The sequence below is a fragment of the Chanos chanos genome, chromosome 10 (genome assembly GCF_902362185.1).
Source record: "Chanos chanos chromosome 10, fChaCha1.1, whole genome shotgun sequence".
In the NCBI taxonomy this organism is placed as follows: domain Eukaryota; kingdom Metazoa; phylum Chordata; class Actinopteri; order Gonorynchiformes; family Chanidae; genus Chanos; species Chanos chanos.
Window position 1 is genome coordinate 28098342 of NC_044504.1, and position 21234 is coordinate 28119575.

General features: G+C 41.2%; 1 protein-coding gene across 3 annotated transcripts; it reads right to left on the reverse strand.

Moving 5' to 3' along the window:
* Positions 1 to 128: 128 nt before the first annotated feature.
* ccnyl1 (cyclin Y-like 1) lies at positions 129 to 16537 on the reverse strand. Of its 3 annotated transcripts, none has more exons than XM_030786081.1 (10): positions 15515 to 16537; positions 10048 to 10122; positions 9634 to 9668; positions 7928 to 8028; positions 7576 to 7611; positions 6926 to 6977; positions 4707 to 4826; positions 3803 to 3969; positions 895 to 1057; positions 129 to 574 (listed from the first exon to the last, which is right to left on the reverse strand). In XM_030786081.1, the coding sequence occupies exons 1-10, from the start codon at positions 15666 to 15668 to the stop codon at positions 458 to 460; spliced, it is 1020 nt and encodes a 339-aa protein (XP_030641941.1). In that variant the 5' UTR covers positions 15669 to 16537; the 3' UTR covers positions 129 to 457. The 3 variants fall into 3 exon arrangements, with proteins under 3 accessions (XP_030641941.1, XP_030641942.1, XP_030641943.1); XM_030786082.1 differs by having other exon boundaries at positions 9619 to 9668; XM_030786083.1 differs by lacking the exon at positions 10048 to 10122.
* Positions 16538 to 21234: the final 4697 nt, after the last annotated feature.

The window sequence follows — 21234 nt, forward strand, 5'->3', positions numbered from 1 at the left end:
GAGTAAACCAACTGTGTTGTCCTTGTCTTATGTGAAATGAAATTATGTAAGAACTCTGTCAAAGCTACATGTACACTAGACCATTTGCATTTGCCAAGTCCTCGAAAGGAAAAAAAAAAAAAAATAGATACGTTACATGATTAGTGTTTATTTAAAATACTCCATCTGCAAATGATTTCAATTAAAAACTGACAAAGTTCACAGCTAGTAGCCTACATAGTAAGCAAAAAAACAAAACAAAACAAACAAACAAACAAAAAAAAAAACTTCAGTCTGTTTTTCTCTCTATGTAGATGGGTTGTTTTGCACTGGCTGAGTAACAGGTCTTCGACGGGGCTTGCAACTGGTGAAATCTCTCTGTTGAGGGCAGACGGGAAAAGTTAAGGGGAAGAGGGGGTCATGGTCTCATACTCTGGCTGAAGGTCACAGGGTTAAGAGGTCTTGAGGTCAGCAGGCTCTAGGAGAGCACAGCATTGGATCTGCGGATGCCCACCAGGTTGTCTGCACTGAAGGATCGCCTCATGGCAGCCCGGCTCAGGTCTTTGTATTTGTCTTCACACAGTCTGGAAATTGCCTGGATGAAGATAGTAAAAATTCGTAACTTATCTTCTGTTCTTGTCTGGTTTCTATTTCGGGTTGTTCATGCATACAACCACGTACAGAGGAAATCTACAATTATTTTAAACCCAGAATCCTGCTCTGAATCCCCAGGCAGTGATGGAAATTAGATAAAGCTACCTTATTGTTCTGGTTCTAAAAATCATTTGTTGAGTAACACCTGTAGATTATTGCTGTCAGGTGGGTGGCTCTTTACCAATAAATGAACCCCAAAAAAAAAAACCAAAACAAAACCTGGGAAGGTATCCTCCACGGTGAACGCAAACGACTTCGTACCTCTAATTTCTGTGCTCGCTCATTGCTCAGTGGCTCCAGGGGGAAGCTGAGGTTGTTGTCGTCGGCCAGTGAACGCAGGTCAAAGTAATACTTTGCATAGACACTGGCCGGCACGTTGATGTTGAACTGCAGCAGCTCCAAGAAATGTCGCTCCATCTCATTCCTGTGGGGTGGACAACATGACTGTTAAGTGAGTGGGAAATGTACATGCAGTCAGCCCTGTCGCTTCAGAGAGAGCGAACTAACTTGGCTGATCCAACACTACGTCGTGAACGAAGCACTTGTGAAGACAGTTTTCCATGGTGAACTCTCAATTTGAACCCCTGAACTGAATGGCCCGGACAGGTAAGGTCACGAGGGAGTGTAGGCACAAAGACATGTCCTTAAATTGAGGACGTGGTCAAAGCTTAACATGGGTGTCTGACTGGACCATTCATGAGTGGAATGAAACCAAACAGAATCAGCATGCCTCCGAGTCATTCAGATGGGTCCCCCCCCTTGTCTTTTAAAGGAGAGCGCAGAGCTAGTCGTCGTGGCGACTGGACCCTGGATGTTTCAGGGAGAAGAGACATGAGAGCTTTGGAGGGTACACAGTGGAAGGGGGGAGGGGGGGGGGGTTCAGTGAAGCTGTCGCCAGGGGCAACAAATGGAGTGGGCGAGACGCAGGACCCATTATATGAGAGCACTCCAGGCCAGCCTGCCCACAGGCTCACAAAGACAGCTTCAATGGAAGATGAAAATAGACCTAGGAGTACGGAGCAAAGGAGGGGAAGAGAGAGGGACAAGAGACATGGTCTTATATACACACACACACACACACACACAATCAAAACCACATTGTATCTCTTCAAGTAATGAATAAATAAAATACATAAACATGTAAAAACACTGAGATACACCATATCACATTTACGCTCTCTGACACCATATGCAGAAATATTACGACTTTCAAGAGAGGCACTGATCACATGCACATAAAAGATGATGATGAGATAGGGGTGTTTTTTTTTGTTGTCGTTTTTGTTTTTGTAAAACCACAAAAACTGTGGTTTTATCGTGCTGGTTTCGGTTCACGGTACGTGTGCAGTGAGCCGTAGTGATTTTTGTCAACCTCGATTCTTGTAAATTAAGATTTGTTTCTTTCTACGAACCTGATGCCAGATCACATGGAACACATTCTTAGTATAGGAGAACATTCTACACTATTTGTGCCTCTGATTATCCAGAATAAAGTTGATCATTTGAAGCCGAGACACTGTTTCTTGTTCTTCTATCTTCACCGCGAGAAAACAAATGCCCAGTGCTCCTGATGCGCCGTGCTTCTGCTTTACCCGAGCATCCGATCTAAACAGCTTTAATGACAACGTCGACCGTTTTAAAACACAACAAAACCACAAGGTGCCATGGCTCGGACTATAAATGCTATATTCTTATTTGGAATATATGAACCTGCATGAACGGATAAAATATATCTAATCTCTAATCCTCTGTAAATGGGAACTTGGTTTTTCTTACACTGAAGTTGTGGCATATTGATATGAGAAAGCTCAGAGCAGTTGGCTGTCATTTTGCTGTTGTCAAGGTTAATTAAATTTGAGAGAAAGAAAAGCTCTAAATTCTTTGTTGGTTCAATTTTCTTTCAAGCCAAAACCGTGACCCAAACTTAACCGTGGCCTAAAAACCGAGGTACAAAGCTAACCATGAACAGGGTGAACCGTTACACCCGTAAACGTAGGTATTGAAAAAAATACTACTGGAGTGTTGGGCAGGTTTTTAAAATGGTTGGTGAGTAACATCAGTAAGATAATCATTAAAGCTGTTTTGAGATTGTTTGCGTGTCTGAGCCTAAACATTGGGAGTTGGTAAAAAAAAAAAAAAAAAAAAAACCCTGATGGAGACAAGATGGAACTGTAGTAGACATCAAAGACAAAAAAGAATTCCTGAATACACCGACAACAGCAAAAGCACTGAACAGAAGACTGTGGTTTATCTGGTCTGCTTGCAGATGGTATCCTAAAATGCACAGGTATCGTGTCTACTTACGGCTACTATGTTTCATAAGAGCCATTATGCCATTCAAAATACTAGCGCTGAGCACAGAAGCAGAAATCTCTTCAGCTGACTTAAGCGAGAGATACAACAGCCAAAATCTGAAGGGGCAATGCACGCCATGTAAACACTTTGTGTTGAACAAACTGCAACCATGGGAGGGTGTTGACATTTTACTTAAAATGGTGAAAGTTTAACTTCGGGCAGTCGTTTAGGAAAACAACGCGAAACAAAAGCTTTGCGGGCAAAGCGCGTTCGGTCCGGATTTCGAGTGGCCGCACCAATTCGCACTCGGATTCAGAAACACGATTAAATCTGTCTGCCGGTGTCAGAGCACGTGAAAAAGACAAGTACTGAGATGTGTTTTAAAGCTCAGCGTTGCCGTTTACTCAGACGAGAAGAATACTGTCATTTACTCCTAATTAAATGATGACACAGGATGCCTGCTGCGTTAGAAGAGCACTGAACATCATCATTGCTCTTGTGCATCTGAACTATTTAAGTGATGAAGCTTCTGATTATTCTACCCTGTCATACACGCTGTGATTTACTGAGTAGAATCAGTACTTCAGCATATACGTGGTCCAGATGAGAACTTATAGCATTTAATCAGCTAATTCAAATGATACACTTGTGTAGAGCGGCACTGCTCTTTAGCATACTGAGTGTTTGGGCAGGGCCATGAGGTCCATTCATGTAACATTTCAAGTGATGTGTTTGAAGATAGAGCAGCACTCACGCATGCAAAGACTCAGGCACAACGCAAAGTCTTGAAGGAACCGACAGTAATCACACACACACACAGATGCACACGCGCGCGTATGCTTGCACGCGCTCACACACACACACACACACTCACATGTCCTCCACAGTGATATCTTTCAGAATCTGGCAGTAGTCCACATTCCACACTGCCTGGTCGTCCCACACTTTGGAGGCCAAAAGGATGGCGCCTAGAACAATCCGCTTCCAGTTACTAGGGCAAATGTCCAATTCTGCATATGTGAGCAGTCGCTCTAAATACACCTGCAGAAAGATTTTTACATTGGTATCAATAATGCTCTGATGTTTACATAGGTATTAATAATGCTCTGGCTTCAAAACAGCCCTAAACGTATCTATATAAACTACAAGGAATTACAAAAAAGACTACAAGTATAGAATGATAAACAAGGCACTTATATAGATTTGAGATTCATCTAGCTTTCATTGTACCATACAAAGAGGCAACCAATGGACCACAGCTTATTAGAAAAACTGAAAAATGAATTCAGTGTAGCAAACAGCAAGTGAAAACACAGCATTTTGACATTAGGTGAAGATTCAGGTGTGACCTTACTGCTCTTATTTTGCTACTCTACTGCCATCTAGTGGTAAATGTGACACATGTCAGCCAACATGTCAACATAGTATCAGTGGATGTCAGTGAAACCATTTCTGCTTTACATCAGATGAGATGTAAAGTTGTTGTTTTTTTTTTCCTTTAAATTCAGGTTTAAACAAATTTCCGCATATTAGTTCTTCCCTATCTTTCACTGCTGCATTTGTGTGTTTCTTTATAAACTACTAAAACCCTCGAACTGCGAGTGAGTTTTTGCATCCCAAATGGAACATAGCTCTGACATAAAACAAGAAGAATTTGGATACATGACTGTGTAATATTACACCACAGAAGAACTGACACTCCGTTAAGTTGTTTTAGTAAGTTGATTTATGAACAAACTGAGTTACTGGTCAGCGACTCAGCTGGGTTAGTTTCTCACCAGCGTGACGATGGCGCACTCTGCAGTGAGCTGAGCGGCACTGAATAGCGTTCTCACAAAGCGGTAGATGAGTTTGTGTTCAGGATCCGTGCGACAGTAGTCATCGGGAACCTGCTCCCTCTGCGTTCAAATAAAAACCAGCACACACACACACACACACACACACACACACACACACACACACAACACACAGATTTGTATTTTTTAAACAAACTCCAAAACTCCTTTTCACCTACTGCAGCACTAAGAATGCATTACCACTCTGGGGATTTTTTTCCCCCCCATACTGTGTTTTTGATTTTTCGGGAAAAATAAAGGTTATGTCAACATGAATTATGTACGACTGCCTCCCATCCACAGGTGTATGCGGAGCAAGCCAGCTGCACGGCCAACCGCCTGAAACATTACGTAGAGTGGTGCATCACAGGTTTTACGGTTTGACTCCACACGCAATAAGAGAAAGCCTTTTATAAGCACAAAAGTCATGACACAAACAGCGACTGCAGAGCTGAGCTACTGTCATTAAAGACAGAAGCTGCCTGACCTCTGTTTCTCCATGAAGAAAGGGGCAATATTTTAAGAAGAAAATATGAAAATCAGTCGAGGCCTAAAAATGAACACAGACCGAGTGCCGAGGCCCGAAGCTTTTCTGCTTCCTCCGAGGATCTACGCTATATTTCATATTCATGAGACAGACGCTCTCAGGATAGTCTTGTATCATCTCAAAGGTTAAACTGAGATTTCTCATGCTGTTCTCAATTAATTCTGCACATAAATCAAAGGATATTGGTTTCATACGCAGGCGTATAACACAAGAGAAAATATTTCTGGAAGGCAAGATGACTGTGTGTCAGAATTATACAGGCTAGTGCTGCACACAGACTTCTATTCTTGCTCCGCTGATTTTTTTCAGTAGCGACTGCTTCCACTGGGGAACATCAGACAGCAATGGGTTCCGTACAGCATCTCTGTTGTGCTTCATGCTGCGAATCTATTGATGAATTATTTGTTGAACATTAAAAATTGGCAAACTAAAACCATTACAAAAGTAAAGTTCTACTTAAAAAGTCCAAATACAGGCAAAGCGCTACTTGGCAGGACTGGACCTCTGGGTTTAAGAAACAAGAACTTGGCAAAGAAATCCATGGTTGTTTTAGACTTCTGTCTAGCCTGTACTTCTGTATTGTTTATGAATTTACTGATTTATGCTGTTTTCACCATCTGCTTCTAATTTTAACGTAAGCCTTTTTTTTTTCACCCACTCTGCTGATAGACTTCATGTGTTATCTTACTTAAATCTTGCCACAAGCCTTTTACGCAAATGTTTTATGAGTATGATTTTATTTTTCCGTTTGTTTATCTCCTTTTTACTCATATTTTATTCTCTTAAAATTCAGTGTATCGTGAAGGACTTTGGCTGTCATGTTTCTGTAAAAATCACTCAACAACGATGTTTATTTTAATTAAATTACAATTTCTTTTTCATGCAACTTTCAAAAGCTACCACAGAATTCCATTTATAAATCAGTCCACATCAGCTGACAGATATATAGATGGACCTCTCCAATATGAAGCGATCAGAGACATGTAATCACTATTTTTCCACTGTCTGTCCTCTAAATGTTCAGCATCTGTGGCTATATGTGGAATGGAGGCATTACATTTTATGAGCCTAATGAGTATTCCAGACTAAAAGATCGTAATCAAGTGGTCAAAATCATTTCCAGGACTCATTTCAATGTCAGATGTGGACAGCACTGGCCTGTCCATTTGTCACACTCAATACCTTTTACAACTGGAGTAAGAAGTCTTAAAGGGGAAAAAAAACAGGGATTAGTTCAAATGTGGAGAGAATTAGGGTCAATATTAGTCAAGTCTGAAAACAGCTTCTAGCTAACAGCTGCTTTTCAGAGAGGTGCGGTCTGGTTTACTGCATGTTCACTCTGCATTCTCATTCTGAGATATTCTCACACTCAGGAGCATACAGAAATGGTCTCTGCTGGGATTACAGTTTTTGGCATCGCTTTGCAAAAAAAAAAAAAAAACACTGCCCCTTTCCAGCTCTCTGGGAAACAAAGTAATCTTCAACTTGTCAGGGCAAAATTGCGAGACATAAGCCACCTAATACCATCTCACCAGTCAACGCTAGTAGGATGCATCAAAAAACCTGAAAAACGTAAGGGGCCGTCTTAAGCCAAACGCCGTCTGTGGTCACTCACCGACAACGGGTGCATCTTCTCGTCGAAAATGTCTAGTGACCTGTCAGAGTCCCTGCAAAGAAGAGGAAAAATTCAGCAAACCATCGTCTATCGAACACACTGAGTGGCCTCTGTATTCAGGTCTACTTCCCCTTTCCAAGAAACAGACTGCTACATCAGCCACGGCATCGTATGTACACACTGGGCTATTTAAAGCAGGCGGGCAACTGAGACAGACTGCGTGTGTATCATTCAGAAGTAAAAGGGGACGGAAGATCTAGGAGGCTATGAATGGTTCAGCGTGGATGACAATGCTAGTATGGGTAGTGTCACACACAGCAGTCCTGCTGGGTTGCCGTCTCATGGGTATAATGACATAATAGACATAAAATGTCTAACTAATGGTGGCCCAGCGACTGGAAACAGACGCCAGTATGACCAAGCAGTAAACAATGGGCAATGTTCACTGAACTAACACAGGAGAACAAACACAGGGGCTGAGAGAGACATTTCAAAACTCAAAACACATTGTACCTCCGCGCAGATGGGATGTGGGAGCCAGCATTTGAACCTAATCCCACTGAATACCTAATAAAGAGGCCACTGAGTGTGATACGAAAAGACTGAAATGAGACATAAGCAAAACCGATAAAAATAAGTCTGTACCATACCTGTTCTTAATGTGGTAATATATTGCTAGTGTGACACTGGAAAAGAAAAAAGAAAACCGACGAATCAGTGAGAAATTCTCATATGTTAATAAAAATTAAACATATCTACAACAAGCATAACACCCATATAACAGCACAATATTCACTGAAGGCTTTTTATGTCTATACTGTAAGACAAACAAACAAACAAACAAAAACAAGGATGTGCAAGGCTATGATGGAAGGCATTTTGTTTCCATTGACCTCTGGGATCTCAGTGACCACTCTTGGTATAACCATTTGGCTCTGAACACGCTTGCGTTTCACTGCAGGAGGAACCAGAAGAGTGTAATTATTTTAGACGGCTACTCACCATTTGATTGTGCTTTTTAGGTTGGGCTGACTGACCGTACTATCATCAATGAATATCGTTGAACAGGAGCTATATTTCTTGGAGAGAGGACCAGGTGACACCTGGGAAAGGAAATTACGGTATCAGCAAAGGCAGATGTGCTGAAATATTCATATTCAGTACCACAGCACACTTCCCTTCAGATCCCCCTGATTCATGGCACCCTACAGTGTTCTGCATGGTTTTTCAACTGGACTCGTACCGGACACTTGACCCGGGGCAATGCCTTATCACGTAAACGTGGAGGTGAAATGACGCTCTCAGACTAATTTGAATGTCATGACTTTTTTTAATTATCAGTTTTACTGAAGGTTTGTTGATAGCCTAGCACATGTAAAGCTGTGAGCGCAAACAAAGACCACAAGAACTCGTACTAAGATGGTGTACAGAGTTTTGCTGGTCTTAATTTTGCTAACCCGTGTGAGTTGTGGTTTTGGTGAACTTGAATTAGTGTGCATTTTTGCACGCTTTTGTTGGGGTGCCAACTGCTGTGTGTGGAAAAACACAAAATAAGGGGTTGGAAGGTGAAAACAAGAAGCCGTCAAAGATGAAGGATGGATTTTGCATTTTATGTGATTGACACATCTTTATTTTCATGATTAGCAGAATGATTGCTAGGGGTATTTAACACATAGGAGAGGCAGGTACGTCACTTATTGAAACGAAATCCATTATGTTATCCTTTGCCTATTACATGCAAATAAGAACTGTTTTGTGTATTTTATTTCTCTGTGCTAGCCCATGAATTGTTGCTACTGGTGTTCTTACAAAGCTCAGCTCTTAATCTGCCAACTTTCTTTGACTCACTGAAAACTAGGAATTGTGCCTCCGCTTACCAGGGCTCTCTTATCATTGATCTGGATTAATGTTGTTTGCCTTGCTTCAGAGGACATGACAATGAGCAACAGGCAACATCAGCAATTAATTATATCGATCAAAAAAGTCATAATCATCAGGAGAAAAGAGATCCAATATGACTGCATCTCTTGTTGACCTTATAAAATGGACAGACATAATGTATGAGCTCATTTAGATGTCTAGGCTACTGGGCTGTTAGAGTGGGCATACCAAGTCCCTGCTCCAAATAACACCACATTCACAAGAGGTGGCCTGCACATCAGCAATGCTGTCGTGTAAACATGTCATCTCCTGCTGTTACTTCTGCATATTTACATACATACATATATATATATATATATATATATATATATATATATATATATATCTCATTTCTTAAATACGTTTAATTGTGTCCTTCATGAATGTGAGGGTATGTAGCTTCACAGCATGGCCAAAAAATAACAGTGAGAGAAGACCTAACGCACGCCTCTCAAAATCAACAGAAAAAAACCAAAAACAAACATTGCTTCAATCCACAAGCATACGCCACAACAGCTGTCCACTGTGCACAGAGATTTTAAAACCACAGACAGTCATGAATGTTAGGGTCTTGCCACACAAGAACGATATGAACTATGGCACCCATTAAAATTCAATTAGCATTATTTTACAGGTGCTAAAAGTCAAATATCTGTCCAGGGTATATCTTTACAAATAGTCTACATGTAATTGAGCCTCCAATGCTTTCAGGGTCATCGATTTATCAGAGTAATTTAAGATTCATCAGGTCTTTGCTACTAATTGAATAATACATTATATTCACTCACGTGGTTTATATGATTGCTTTTCCTCCTGTCCCGTACTAAAAGGTAAAAGGAAACAAGAATTCAGGGAAAATGTCAGTATATTGTGTTGTGTTGGTGCCTGTTACATACATAAAACCTCATTCCATACACTGATGAGTAATTAGGCTACTTAAAGTAAAGCACAATGAACCAGTTAACAAACACATCATGCGGTCACAAATACCAACTACCACAATCAAAACAACAAACACCTTTTGTTGTTGTTCTCATAACAAAAGTACTTTAAATGCACTTTATTTAAAATGTGTGTATTTGTACATATATAATTGAAGAACCCTTCTCCACAAATTAAGAATACTGTCCGTCAACATGAAGCCAACAATAATGGTGACAACCAAGCAAATGCTAACCTGGTCAGTATGAGCTAATACTCACCGTCTGTCTGTGACTTGCTGAGGAAAATGGTACTAGCCCGTGCATGGTCTGAAGGGTTAGACTCTAGAGCCAAATCTAGAAGAGACAATAAGAAACATTACTTTGTATTTGACAGCTGTTAAATATTCCAAAGCAAAGGGTAACAGTGCATGAAGAGGGTGGATTTGAGGTTTTAAGTCTGTTCTAAAGATTTAATTACTTATGTAACTTAAGAGGACTTGAACGAAACATGTTGCAACAGGTGTGTGTGTGTGTGTGTGTGTGTGTGTGTGTGTGCAAACTGCACTGATGTAGTGAGTCATAAATATTTTACAATACATTTAATTTTCATTTCAAATGGGTTCAAGACTTAATACATCAGGCTGCAGACGGGCTGGCAAAGTGTGTCCTTGCCCATTCAGGTCATGGCAACACAGGGAGGGGCGAGCCGAGACGGGGCATAATGAAGCCATTGTATGGCATCAGAGGGGAACAAAGCACCCTTACACCCCTTGCCCCTCCCACACTGACATCCCAAGAGGAGGAGAGAGAGGTTGTGCCAGTTTGCCAACCTGCACAACGCTAACTTCAGGAGCCTCACCATCAGGGCGTTCGTAGACATAGAGTATGAACGAGCGAATAGGACATGCACGTTACCCACAGACAGAAAACTCCCTAAACCTCCCACATAAACGGGCATGCATCCTGAACAACAAGGATATTGGAGAGGCTAAAAACATTTGCGAAACAGCACATTAAAAAAAAAAGGAGGTTCAGGTAGCACAATGGTCAATTACACTGTGTGCCCTCAGGGTCACTGGTTCAAATGTCCATGATAGCACCAGGTGGGTTGGGTGTCACAAAAACACATTAGGCTGTGTTTTGAGGGGACAGGCTGACATGGTACTCTCATCTAACACCGGCGACTCCTAGGATCAATTAGGTGCCTGAACAGTTACACACAAACCTATGTGAGTCTCTATTGTGGGTCTCCGCACACCTTATATTACCATAGAGACACTGGTCAGGTGAGAAGAAGCAGGGTCTAACTCTGCATATATCAGAGGATGCATGAACCCTCCCAGACTGACATTAAGTTCGTGCCATGGTGAGGACCTGTGACTGTACAGGGACCTGGCAATTAAAAAGTGTGTGAAAAATGTGTTTAAAAAAACCAAAGACATAAAAGGACATGGAGTGGCCCTACACCGAGTGTTAAGTTTCTACCCTGCACTGGTCTCCATGACCCCCCTCAGGCAGGATGACATGACCGTCCAGACAGCCTTGTTTGCTCCCGACTCAGTATTTCAAGCGCTGGTCTAGTTGGCCCCGTTTATAGTAAAGCAGATTATGTCAAGGATATGGCATAACATAGGGGCCTGGCATTGACTGGGAGAGACATGCCTCAGTCTGAATCAAGCCTCTAGCTGTAGGACCGAGAGAGAGAGAGAGAGAGAGAGAGAGAGAGAGAGAGAGAGAGAAAGAGATCAATGCTGGCCAAGGTAGATCTCCTCTACACAATCAATCATCTCATGCAAAGGATGTCAGAATAAATGCACCATGTTATTCGACCTCTATGACTGACAGGGCCCTAAGGTGGTCCAAACAAGACTGAAGACAGGCTTGACAGTGCCAAAACAAATGCAAATTGAGAACAAAATCAAAATACGCCTCAAAAAAGAAAAAAGGAATACACACACACACACACATATATATACACACACATACATAAATAAATGCTCAATCATCTTGGAAATCTTAGAAATTCTAAAGGGATTGTCCTCTTTATCACTGTAGCTACATCAACTTGCCAAAGCCCTGGTAAATAAAGAGATTTGGTGCAGTGGAGATGACACCTTAAGTTGAGATGGGGACAGGCTCATCGATCGGAGCCATTGTTTTGGCTGAGAGGAGACAAGCTTTCCTTAAGGTGACCAATGGGAAGGCAGGCTGGGCTGCGGGACTCGCTGCCTCTCTACAGAGGCCAGCCAAAAGAGAGTGCTGACCATGGGTCCTCTTGCAGAGGACAGGAGGGAAAGAGCCAAAACGATGAATCCGCTCCACACTCAGTGGTTGCTTAACTCGCATCAGCAGTATGCTGGAGTGACACCTCTTGACTGCTCTGAATTATGAAGCCACCTCTTTGCCAGTTAATCTTTGCTGACCGATGGGAGTGTAATGTAATGTAATAAGTTGTACAGGTCACCGACAGTTTTTGCTCAAGCTTCAAAAAATTTGCCTTTGGGAAGAAAAAAACAGGAAGGTTTGAAAGCAATGTCTAGTGAAGTCCAAAAGTCAAGCCCTTAATCCTGGGACTTGCGGCTGCACAACTTGCACAAACTTTTTCAGGACCTAAAGAGTTCCAGAACTGTTCAGAAAAGGAACTCCGATCCCTGAATGTTTTTGTGTTTGCTTTCCCATTGCTACATAAAAAATGTGAAGATTACTTAAATTAGGAATAACTGATGCAAAGTGGGAGTCTGTCTGAGCCACTTTGGTTACTGTGGTCTTTACTTTTCTTGCAAATCTGTTTCTGTTTTAATGTTTTATGAGAACTGCTTTGCAGTATGGTGCAAAACTTTCGAATACACCTTTTGTTCCAAGTCGACAACTCGCAGAATGTCATAAAACGAACAGAATTGGGACCAATCCAATCCAATATTGGTATCGGGTGCCGATACTGACGTAATTCACTCATCGGATATCAGACTGACGTTACCGATCCACATATCGATCCAGATTCCATATTCTGATGTTTTTATGAATCATAAATATGTAATGATGCAATTTTAAGCCCATAGCCAAAATGTTGTGGCACAAATTAATTACTTAATTAGTAACTAAACAGTTCTACAAAGATATCCACTAGTCCCCATATTTTTTTCAGAATTCTATGAATCAGACATACAAGTGGAGCGCTGGACCATTAGTTTGCAACTGAGTGAGCTACTAATGTTAACAGTTGGCTCTCAAATCAACATGTCCTTAGTTTGGAGAAATTTTAGTCTCGAAACACAGAAAAGCAGGACAGCAACTTGTAATGTATGCTGTGTCGTATAATACTACCAATTTAATCAAGCATCTGCAAAAGTATCATGTCAAAGAATGGCAGGAGTTCATGCTAGCCAACAACCAAAAAGACAACTCCAGGCAGCAGAGACTCACTGAGTCATTCCAGAGGCACACTTCAAGCAGACAACACGGAGGCTAAAGGGATTACAGAGAAGTTGCTCAATTTCAACACGCTCGATGATCAACCAATATTTGTCGTGGAAAACGTCAGATTTTGCCGCCGGTTGAAACACTTAGAGCCAAGGTATAGTTTATCATCCAGGAAATATATATCACAGGTTGCTGTACCCAAACTATACAACCGAGAGTCATCACAGTTATCGGCGCAGTTAAAAGAAGACAAATCCGCATAAATTCAGGTATCGGAACCAGTTCGGAACTGAAAGGAAGTGGATCAGTGCATCTCTAACTATGTACACAAGCTAAGTAAGGTTTGCATCTCCTCTCTGGTCCATTCTTCTATCACTTTTGGTGTGTTGTGTGTTTCTACTTTGTTACAACTCATTTGTAAATATGCTGATATTTACTTCTATTGCTTGCTTACTAAATGCATGTCTTAAAATTGCCAGGTTGGTCTTCTTGGGCATTCTATAAAGCTTGCTTTAGACCAATCAGCATCGCTGTTCAGCAAGCTCCACCCCAGCACTTCTTGAATTGATGAAAAGTACCTACTCCACAGAACAGAAACCAAATTCTAACTTGGTTCCTGCAGTGGAGAAGGAGGTGAAGTTCTTCCTTTCAAAAATACGCTCCTGGTTTCCTAAAAACTTCCTGTGGTGGAAAGGGGCCTATTGTATTTGTGTGAGCAAATGTACTCCCAAATTAGTTTGAGTTGCAAGACCATAAAAAGATATTTTCAGTAAAAATGTCTGACATCTTCAAAAGGATTCTAACAGGCTAAAGTGGCACCACTAACCAACAAGTCACCACCGCCCAGAAAAGTAAGTATTTCGATGAGTCCAATTCAAATGCCTTGTCACATGACCAGTTAACACATATGAATTCAAACAGTAAAGGCCTGTACCAAGTGGTCCAATGACTTCATGTAGGTATCATGTTAATTCTACAAGCAGGAAGAACAGGCCTGACATGGCCTTGGGTTGGAATGACTGTCCAATCACAGCAAACCTCAGGGTCAGCCTCACAGCAGCTGGGCCCGCTAAGCTCAGAGTCCCATGGTCCGGCGTCAAAAATAAACCACGGGGGTGGGGCAGGGCACATTCAGTAAGAGAACGAATGCTTCAGACAGCATGGCCAGAGTAGCTGACACTGGACTGAATCTACCGAAGCACAAGACTATGTAGCTCCCCCGAAAATCATGTTCTCAACATAAATGTCGGCTACTCATGCACAATAAGGTAACAATTCAGGTTTAAGTTCTCTGAAGAGAATATAACATATGGGTTACTGGTACAGTCCACGTTAACCTTAACCAGAATGAACAAGACCACATGAGAGACAGGGCTATCAATGAAATGGGAAATATGAGCTAGAATGTATTTTAGTAATCAATCCACCCATTTGTCTGAGGGGGTGGGGTGGTGGGAGTGGGAGTGGGGGAGGGAGAGAGAGAGAAGAGAGAGAGAGAGTCTGAACCACCACCTGGTATCAGCTGTCCACCAGTATCACATTCTGAGAATGCCAGGGATAGCACAGATTTTTGTGAGTCTCTGCCAGATTATCACACCATCTCATAAAGACTTGTGTCTGGCATAACTCAGAAGGGCTTAATGTCTGGAATGTTCTTATTATCATCAGAGGTTTTGGTGATGCCTTTAACTTCATGGCCTGAGCATGTGCACCAGAAGTCCAATGGGACTGATGTACCAGACAGACCACTATCCATCCCCAGGAGGTTAATTCTGAGTGGAACTGTGTAGGTTTACCCTGGGGGTGTAGAATACCAAGGACTAACTCAACAATAATAAAGTTTGCTCACAGTGTCTCGCAAACCCCATTGAGATGCCTCAGGGATTATCGGCACACCTTCTGAAGAGTAAGCGGATCCTCTTACTTTCATTATGGTAACTTTCACCCAAGTCCTAATCTTAGGAGTAAATATTTATTCCAAGACGCTAGCTTTCCATTAACCAAAACTCATTCTGCACTAGAATAGTCCAACTACCAGAAAAGTCAGCACTGAAAAACTCTTCCACCGCATCGCCACCATTATTTGCTGTCATTCTAACTACTCACTAGTCAAGCTTTACTCAACATCACTGCCTGACTTGCCTTAACAGTAACCTGACACGTGAGATGAAGAGGTAAGAGTACCGGAAAAGAGGGTGGGGGTGGGTACTCTATCTCCTTTGAACTGTCTGAAAACAAGGACACCCGCGGTCCCTCTAGCACATTCAGCAGTGCATTAACACTGGTAGCCTAGCTTACCAACACTCAAACGAAATGCAACACCTACCGTCCGGCAGCTCTCTGTCGCTGATGTGTTGCAGGTACGGACCAGTGTCGTCACTAAGGTCTGTGTTTATTTGGTAATCTTCCAGTCGGTCTGTTTGCCTAGGGAGCTTCGGGCTCCCTCCAGGAGATACGCAGCAGGATACTGTATTCCCCATTACAGATTTGGTTCAGTTTGAACAGTGTGAATGTGGTCGGAAATCGTGAGATTCCTCAGAAAATTCAGGCTATACCAGAAGCTGGTTGTTTTTCACGTCGACATGAGTAAATTCAATTGACCGAGTTTAGCTGAAGTAAATACTCTAGGTAGTTTACATTAACCGAAAAATTAAAAGAATATAATTCAAGTTAAACCTCTGATTACAATAAAATAGTTGGCAACCGCTGACTAACATCAAAGACCTGCATTCCAGTCCATTTGGGGACTCGGTGAACAGTGCCGTGTGAAACCGGCACTTCGAACTATCCAGCTGAGTTGTAGGACAAATAAATCAATCCTTGTCCAGATGATCTGTTTAACCAACTTAAAGGACTGATATCTCACTGGCTACATATCCATTTGTAAAGACAACAAGCAGTGTCTTTAGAGTAATGTAACTCACCCATTCCTATCTAACCTAGCCTAGCTTGCTACGACTGCATTGTGAATGAGCGAGTAGTTAGCTTCGGGATAACCCGTCCCTTTAACAGGGCCAGATGCGAATCAGTGCCCCCTCCTTTGCAGCACTTTAGACCGCGCAAAAATAAAATGACGAACTACACCGATATAGCCACTGTTCTGTTGATTTGAAGTCCAGCAGGTCCAATCGTTTTCTCTTAACGGTCCGGGTCAAACACCAGCTGAAACCCGAGGCTTCAGGCCTACTCAAGCAAAGTTGTCCAGTACCTGTATTTCAAACGACTTGACTTCTGATGACAGTAATACACTTAAGGTAACATTAGGTCTTTCTGAAGTTTGAATTAGATCATCAAGTCTAAATTTCAGGATCCCCCCGTTATCCCCTCCTCCCCACCGGCCAGAATAGCGATCCGCTCCCCGCCACCACCGCCATCTGTTCCGAACGCCGCTACCTGACACACATGGAGAACCCACCCTTTTTAGAATTCCATTGCCTACTATTGGACGAATAATCAAAACAAAGACTAATCTTGCTTTATCATTGGACATAACTCCTGCCACTCCAAAATAGTACGGACCAGTAGATTGACTAGGACCCGCCCATTTACACATATCTGTGCCTCTGTTCTTGTGTGCGGCTTAGTAAAAGAAAGAAGAAATATTTGTAGCGTATTGCCTAGTTAACTCGACAATCAATAGCTCCACCTCTGTGGAATTAAAAAATCTGCCCCTGTAGTGCACATATACTTGAAGGAGTAGTTACTAGTGAATTTGACAGCGTTTCCTAAATTTATCAATACTGGGGCAACAGACAGTCACAATTTCAGTGAGTTCTTAAATAAGTATTTGACCTGAATGGAAAGTTGGCACATCGTGAAAATAAATTGAAGTGGTTTAAAAAAAACAACAACAGCATTATACAGAGTCATATACCACGTCGATTGTAAACATATTTGCCGGAGGAATGGCATGTAATCGTTCCAGTCATTTTAATGACACCATAGCCAGTTTTCTTGTCCTCCGGTTGACTGAATTCTATTCTGGGACCCATTTGATTCTAAAAGTGCAGTAGGGCTGTTGCAGGATGCACCCGTTTGACCTCGACATAATCAATTCGAGTATGAATAATTATTAGAATTTTGTGTACTCAAATGACATCCGCAGAGTTCAGACAGGACCTGATGTATGTAGTTTACTTAAGCCTCTCTTTGTGTCCGATGTTTCAGATTTGTGTTATTAGTGTGAAATATCATCTGGGATCAACTGCACTGATTCCACTTAACATTGCCAACAGTTCCCAACATGCCCTGGGATTGCTGTCTTCATTCAGAATTGAATGAATGAAATATTATGGGGTTATCATATGGCCAATCCAAAAAAGAACAGAAATTTAATGAACATAACACTAAATTGTTAGTTCCTGACATAAATAAATAGTCCAAATAAGATGATTAAAACTCTTGTCTATTTCAGCTGGGTATTTCAGAAAGCAGGTTTAGTGAAAACTCAGAGTTAGTTAACTCAGAGAAAGTAGTAAACCTCCTACTAGAGGAGCTCTGTGGCTTCATTCTCCTAGCAAAACAAAGCCATAGGGCTCTTCTATTTGGAGGTTTACTACTTTCTCTGCGTCAACTAACTCTGAGTTTTCACTAAACCTGCTTTCTGAAATGCCTCCCTGGACACCATCATGAATTTGATAATAAATTCAGACTAGCCTAGTGAGCACTATGATATAGACAAAGAAATACCTTATGCACTGTATATAAGGCGAAACATCTTCCGAAATCTTCCGATAGTGAAATAATCACCTTTGGTTTTTGTGATGTCTTGAGTGAGTGCTTTCATTAAATGTTACCCTATCCACCGGCATTGACACACACGGTTTGAAATGCAACCCTGTTAGAAAATAACTTGTTTTTGCATATCAGACATGTTAAATTGGAAGCTGTGGAAAACAGCACAAATCTTTCTAGGAAAAGCCTGTCGCTGGAAGATTACCTCCACCATTTGTCATGCTTGAATTCAGTCTGGCAAATGACAAGTCAAATGGACAGGGTGAGACAGGAGAGAAAGGAATGGGAGAAGTGACAGTGGGGTTAAGCCAACAGGTGACTTTTTGTGACTCTACATTCAAGTGCAGCGCATGATTTCAGTTGAACCATTTAACAGTTACATTACTGGGGCATCAAAAACATTTCATTTGCAGATTTAAATCCAAATGAATTTAATCTTTTTCTTTCTTTCTTTCTTTCTGCCTGTCTGTCTGTCTGTCTGTCTGTCTGTCTTTCTTTCTAGCAACATTCTTTTCAGATACTAAATGGTCTAGTGCTGTTGCTACTGTGGTGAAGCTGAGCCAGTTAAGAGTACCACAAGTTATGCCCTCTCCCCCAAAAGCCCCCCTGGTGATTGGGCAATTAGTTTTAGCCTCCAGCTCATTTTTTCATAGCATCTTGCTCCCTGTTCCAAGGTTGGCAGCTCAAAATCAGCTCAGGGCAAATCTGTTACATTGGGGCTGTGACCCAAATTAGAAGTAGGTTTTGGGTGATCAGTACAGTGGAGCTGAGTCAGTCTCACTTTCACCCCTAAAGTCAGTAGTTTTAGATTGACTTGGGATGAAGCTACTATACTAATACTACATTTTTTTAAGATTCTGTCAACAGAAGTCTTCCCCGTGGTGCATATACATTAATAATAATGAAGCTGGCATGGTGTGTACTAATTGTGAAACATGTCAAAATAAGACATGGGGGGCATTAAATCTCTTGTGTACTACATAGGCTGTGTAAAATGCTATTTGAATACAGTGTCTTGTCCAACACTGAGCGCACATTGAGTAATGTGTAACAAAGCAGTATCAGAAGAACCTGTTGTGTGATGGGTGACTTTAACAGTGCACAGTATAGTAACAAAACCTACATAGGATTCCTATAGCTTCTCAACTTTTTACAAAATCATTTATCAGTTTACCAGATTAATACTATTGTCAAACCCTCTGATAACCTTTTAAAGTATCATTACACTGTAATGATATGAAGTATTTATTCGCCAAATGTTATGTCCCCTACCACTGTAACTGTCATTGCTGAACTAGTGTAAAATTAAGTTCAGTTCCATGTTCAAAATATTCTGGTGGAATTAAAGGTGTAAGTGTAAGATGTCACACTGTTGAATTTACACACCACACATTAATGTTAATAGATGCTAAACTGGAAATGGAAAAGATTGTTGGAAGCACATAAATATATTTAGTGGATTTGTTATAGTTGAGTGGAACTGCTTCTAGATGCTGTTCAAAGGAGAGAGTACTGTTTGCACGATATATGCAGACTAGAAGTAGATGATGTAAACATTTTTCATCTTCACTGCATATCAGTCACGCAGCTCAAATGTTATTTTTAAAAGGCTTACAAAAATTTAACACTTGGGTAATTCCACTTAGATACAGTTAAAGCAATCTCAGAAATGAACATTTCACTCACATTTGTGAGGAGCAGAGAAGCGAATCAGAGTAAAGATTACAAACAGACACTGACTTATACAGACACTGGCAGTCAGGACAACTGAACTGCAGAAGAGATTCAAGAGATTCAAGATTTTTATTGTCATATGCACAGCAAAAAAGGCAATTACACTGTACAGTGAAATTCTTACTTTGCTTATCCTCCGTTTACCAAAAAAAGTGAGAGACAGAAAGATAAATGTAAAAAAAATATTTAGGGCAGAAGGGCAGTTAAATGGACAACAGTCGAACTATGACGTCTTTTTCTTGGTGTAATACTTATTACGCATAGACCTATGATAGAACCATTTTTCCAGACCATCCAGTTCATTTCTGAGTATTTTGTTCTCATTCTCAGCTTGACCACATAAACCTCCAGGTCTTGCACAGACTCTGTCTTCTTCCATCAGTACTGATGAGACGCCAGTCTGATTGGGAGAGAGTGGGCCCGTGGTTAGTGCAGCTCATATACTGAGTCAGTGGGAAATGGCAAGACTTTAGAATAGTAACATTTGGCTATAACATTTCTCAAATATAATTTTCTATCTGTTTTTCAACCTTAAATTGCATTGCAAATAAGGGTTATGTGACATTTTGTTTCTGTGACATTTTGTTGGTACAGGGTTAAAATATCCACATTCTTTCTTGCAGGACTCTTACCTGCATTTCATGGGTTTGGTCTGCATTTTGTGTTTGGTCGACTGGCCGGGCCCTTTGAATGTAGAGCTGGGAATAAGCAAACTGGGGATTATGGTTCTGGTTGTGGTAGCATAGCTTTAGTAGACCCAAATGCTTCCTAGAGTAGCTGCAGGACCTAGTTAGCAAAGCCTGCAAAGAAAGCAGTTAAGAATGAATAAGCAATAAAAAAAGGTGAGAGAAAAACATCTCCATTTATTACACAAAGCAGGTTTTCAAGTATATCTGTGGAGATTAGATTAGAACACAAAGAACGCACACAACTTTTTCTAGTGGGGACTGAGGCACAATTTAAGTTATTAGATTGTTGAAAAAAATGTAATCAAATATGATAAGGCCTATTCATTTTGAGAGTCAGTTATGTGTGGACCATTAAAGAGTTCTTGTGTTCTTGTGTCCACGTGGCTGGCCTTGGTTCACCCATCATGTTGTTGGCCCCTAGCATTCCTTCAGGTCATTCAGGTCATTCAGGTTTGGTCATACTTCAGAGAAGCCGTTGCCAGGCTGAACAGGGATGGTCTATTACTTAATGTGGAATTAAAGCAATTAACACAGCAGTCACAAAAGATGTCCTCTGAATTTAACTAATCCACTCTCATTATGTTTAAAATGTCAGTGGTTTTGTAAGAGAACGAATATGAGCAAATATGTACAGTCTATCTATCACATTATATGTGATCAATAAGACTCTACATATGTACTCTGATCAACTTCTTCTCACCGTTGCAGACTGTGTCCTACAATGTGCGGTGTTTAAATGATCAAATAATCACACTATGGGTAAAAATAGTGCAACAGAATATTCTGAGCATCTTGCTGTATTACAAGCAACAATCTGTTAATTAGTATCACTGATTGCCACTAGCCACACATGCTCACATAGCATTACATGATGTGCATGATTCTAACC

What these genes read in the sequence shown, in the direction of transcription:
- ccnyl1 (XM_030786082.1), bottom strand. Translation starts at nt 15,668, where the DNA reads ATGGGGAATACAGTATCCTGCTGCGTATCTCCTGGAGGGAGCCCGAAG. An exon ending in AGAAGATGCACCCGTTGTCG is followed by an intron (nt 4,827 to 6,925) that starts GTGAGTGACCAC and finishes ATTTGAACGCAG; the next exon opens with AGGGAGCAGGTTCCCGATGA. An exon ending in AGTGCGCCATCGTCACGCTG is followed by an intron (nt 3,970 to 4,706) that starts GTGAGAAACTAA and finishes ATCTTTCTGCAG; the next exon opens with GTGTATTTAGAGCGACTGCT.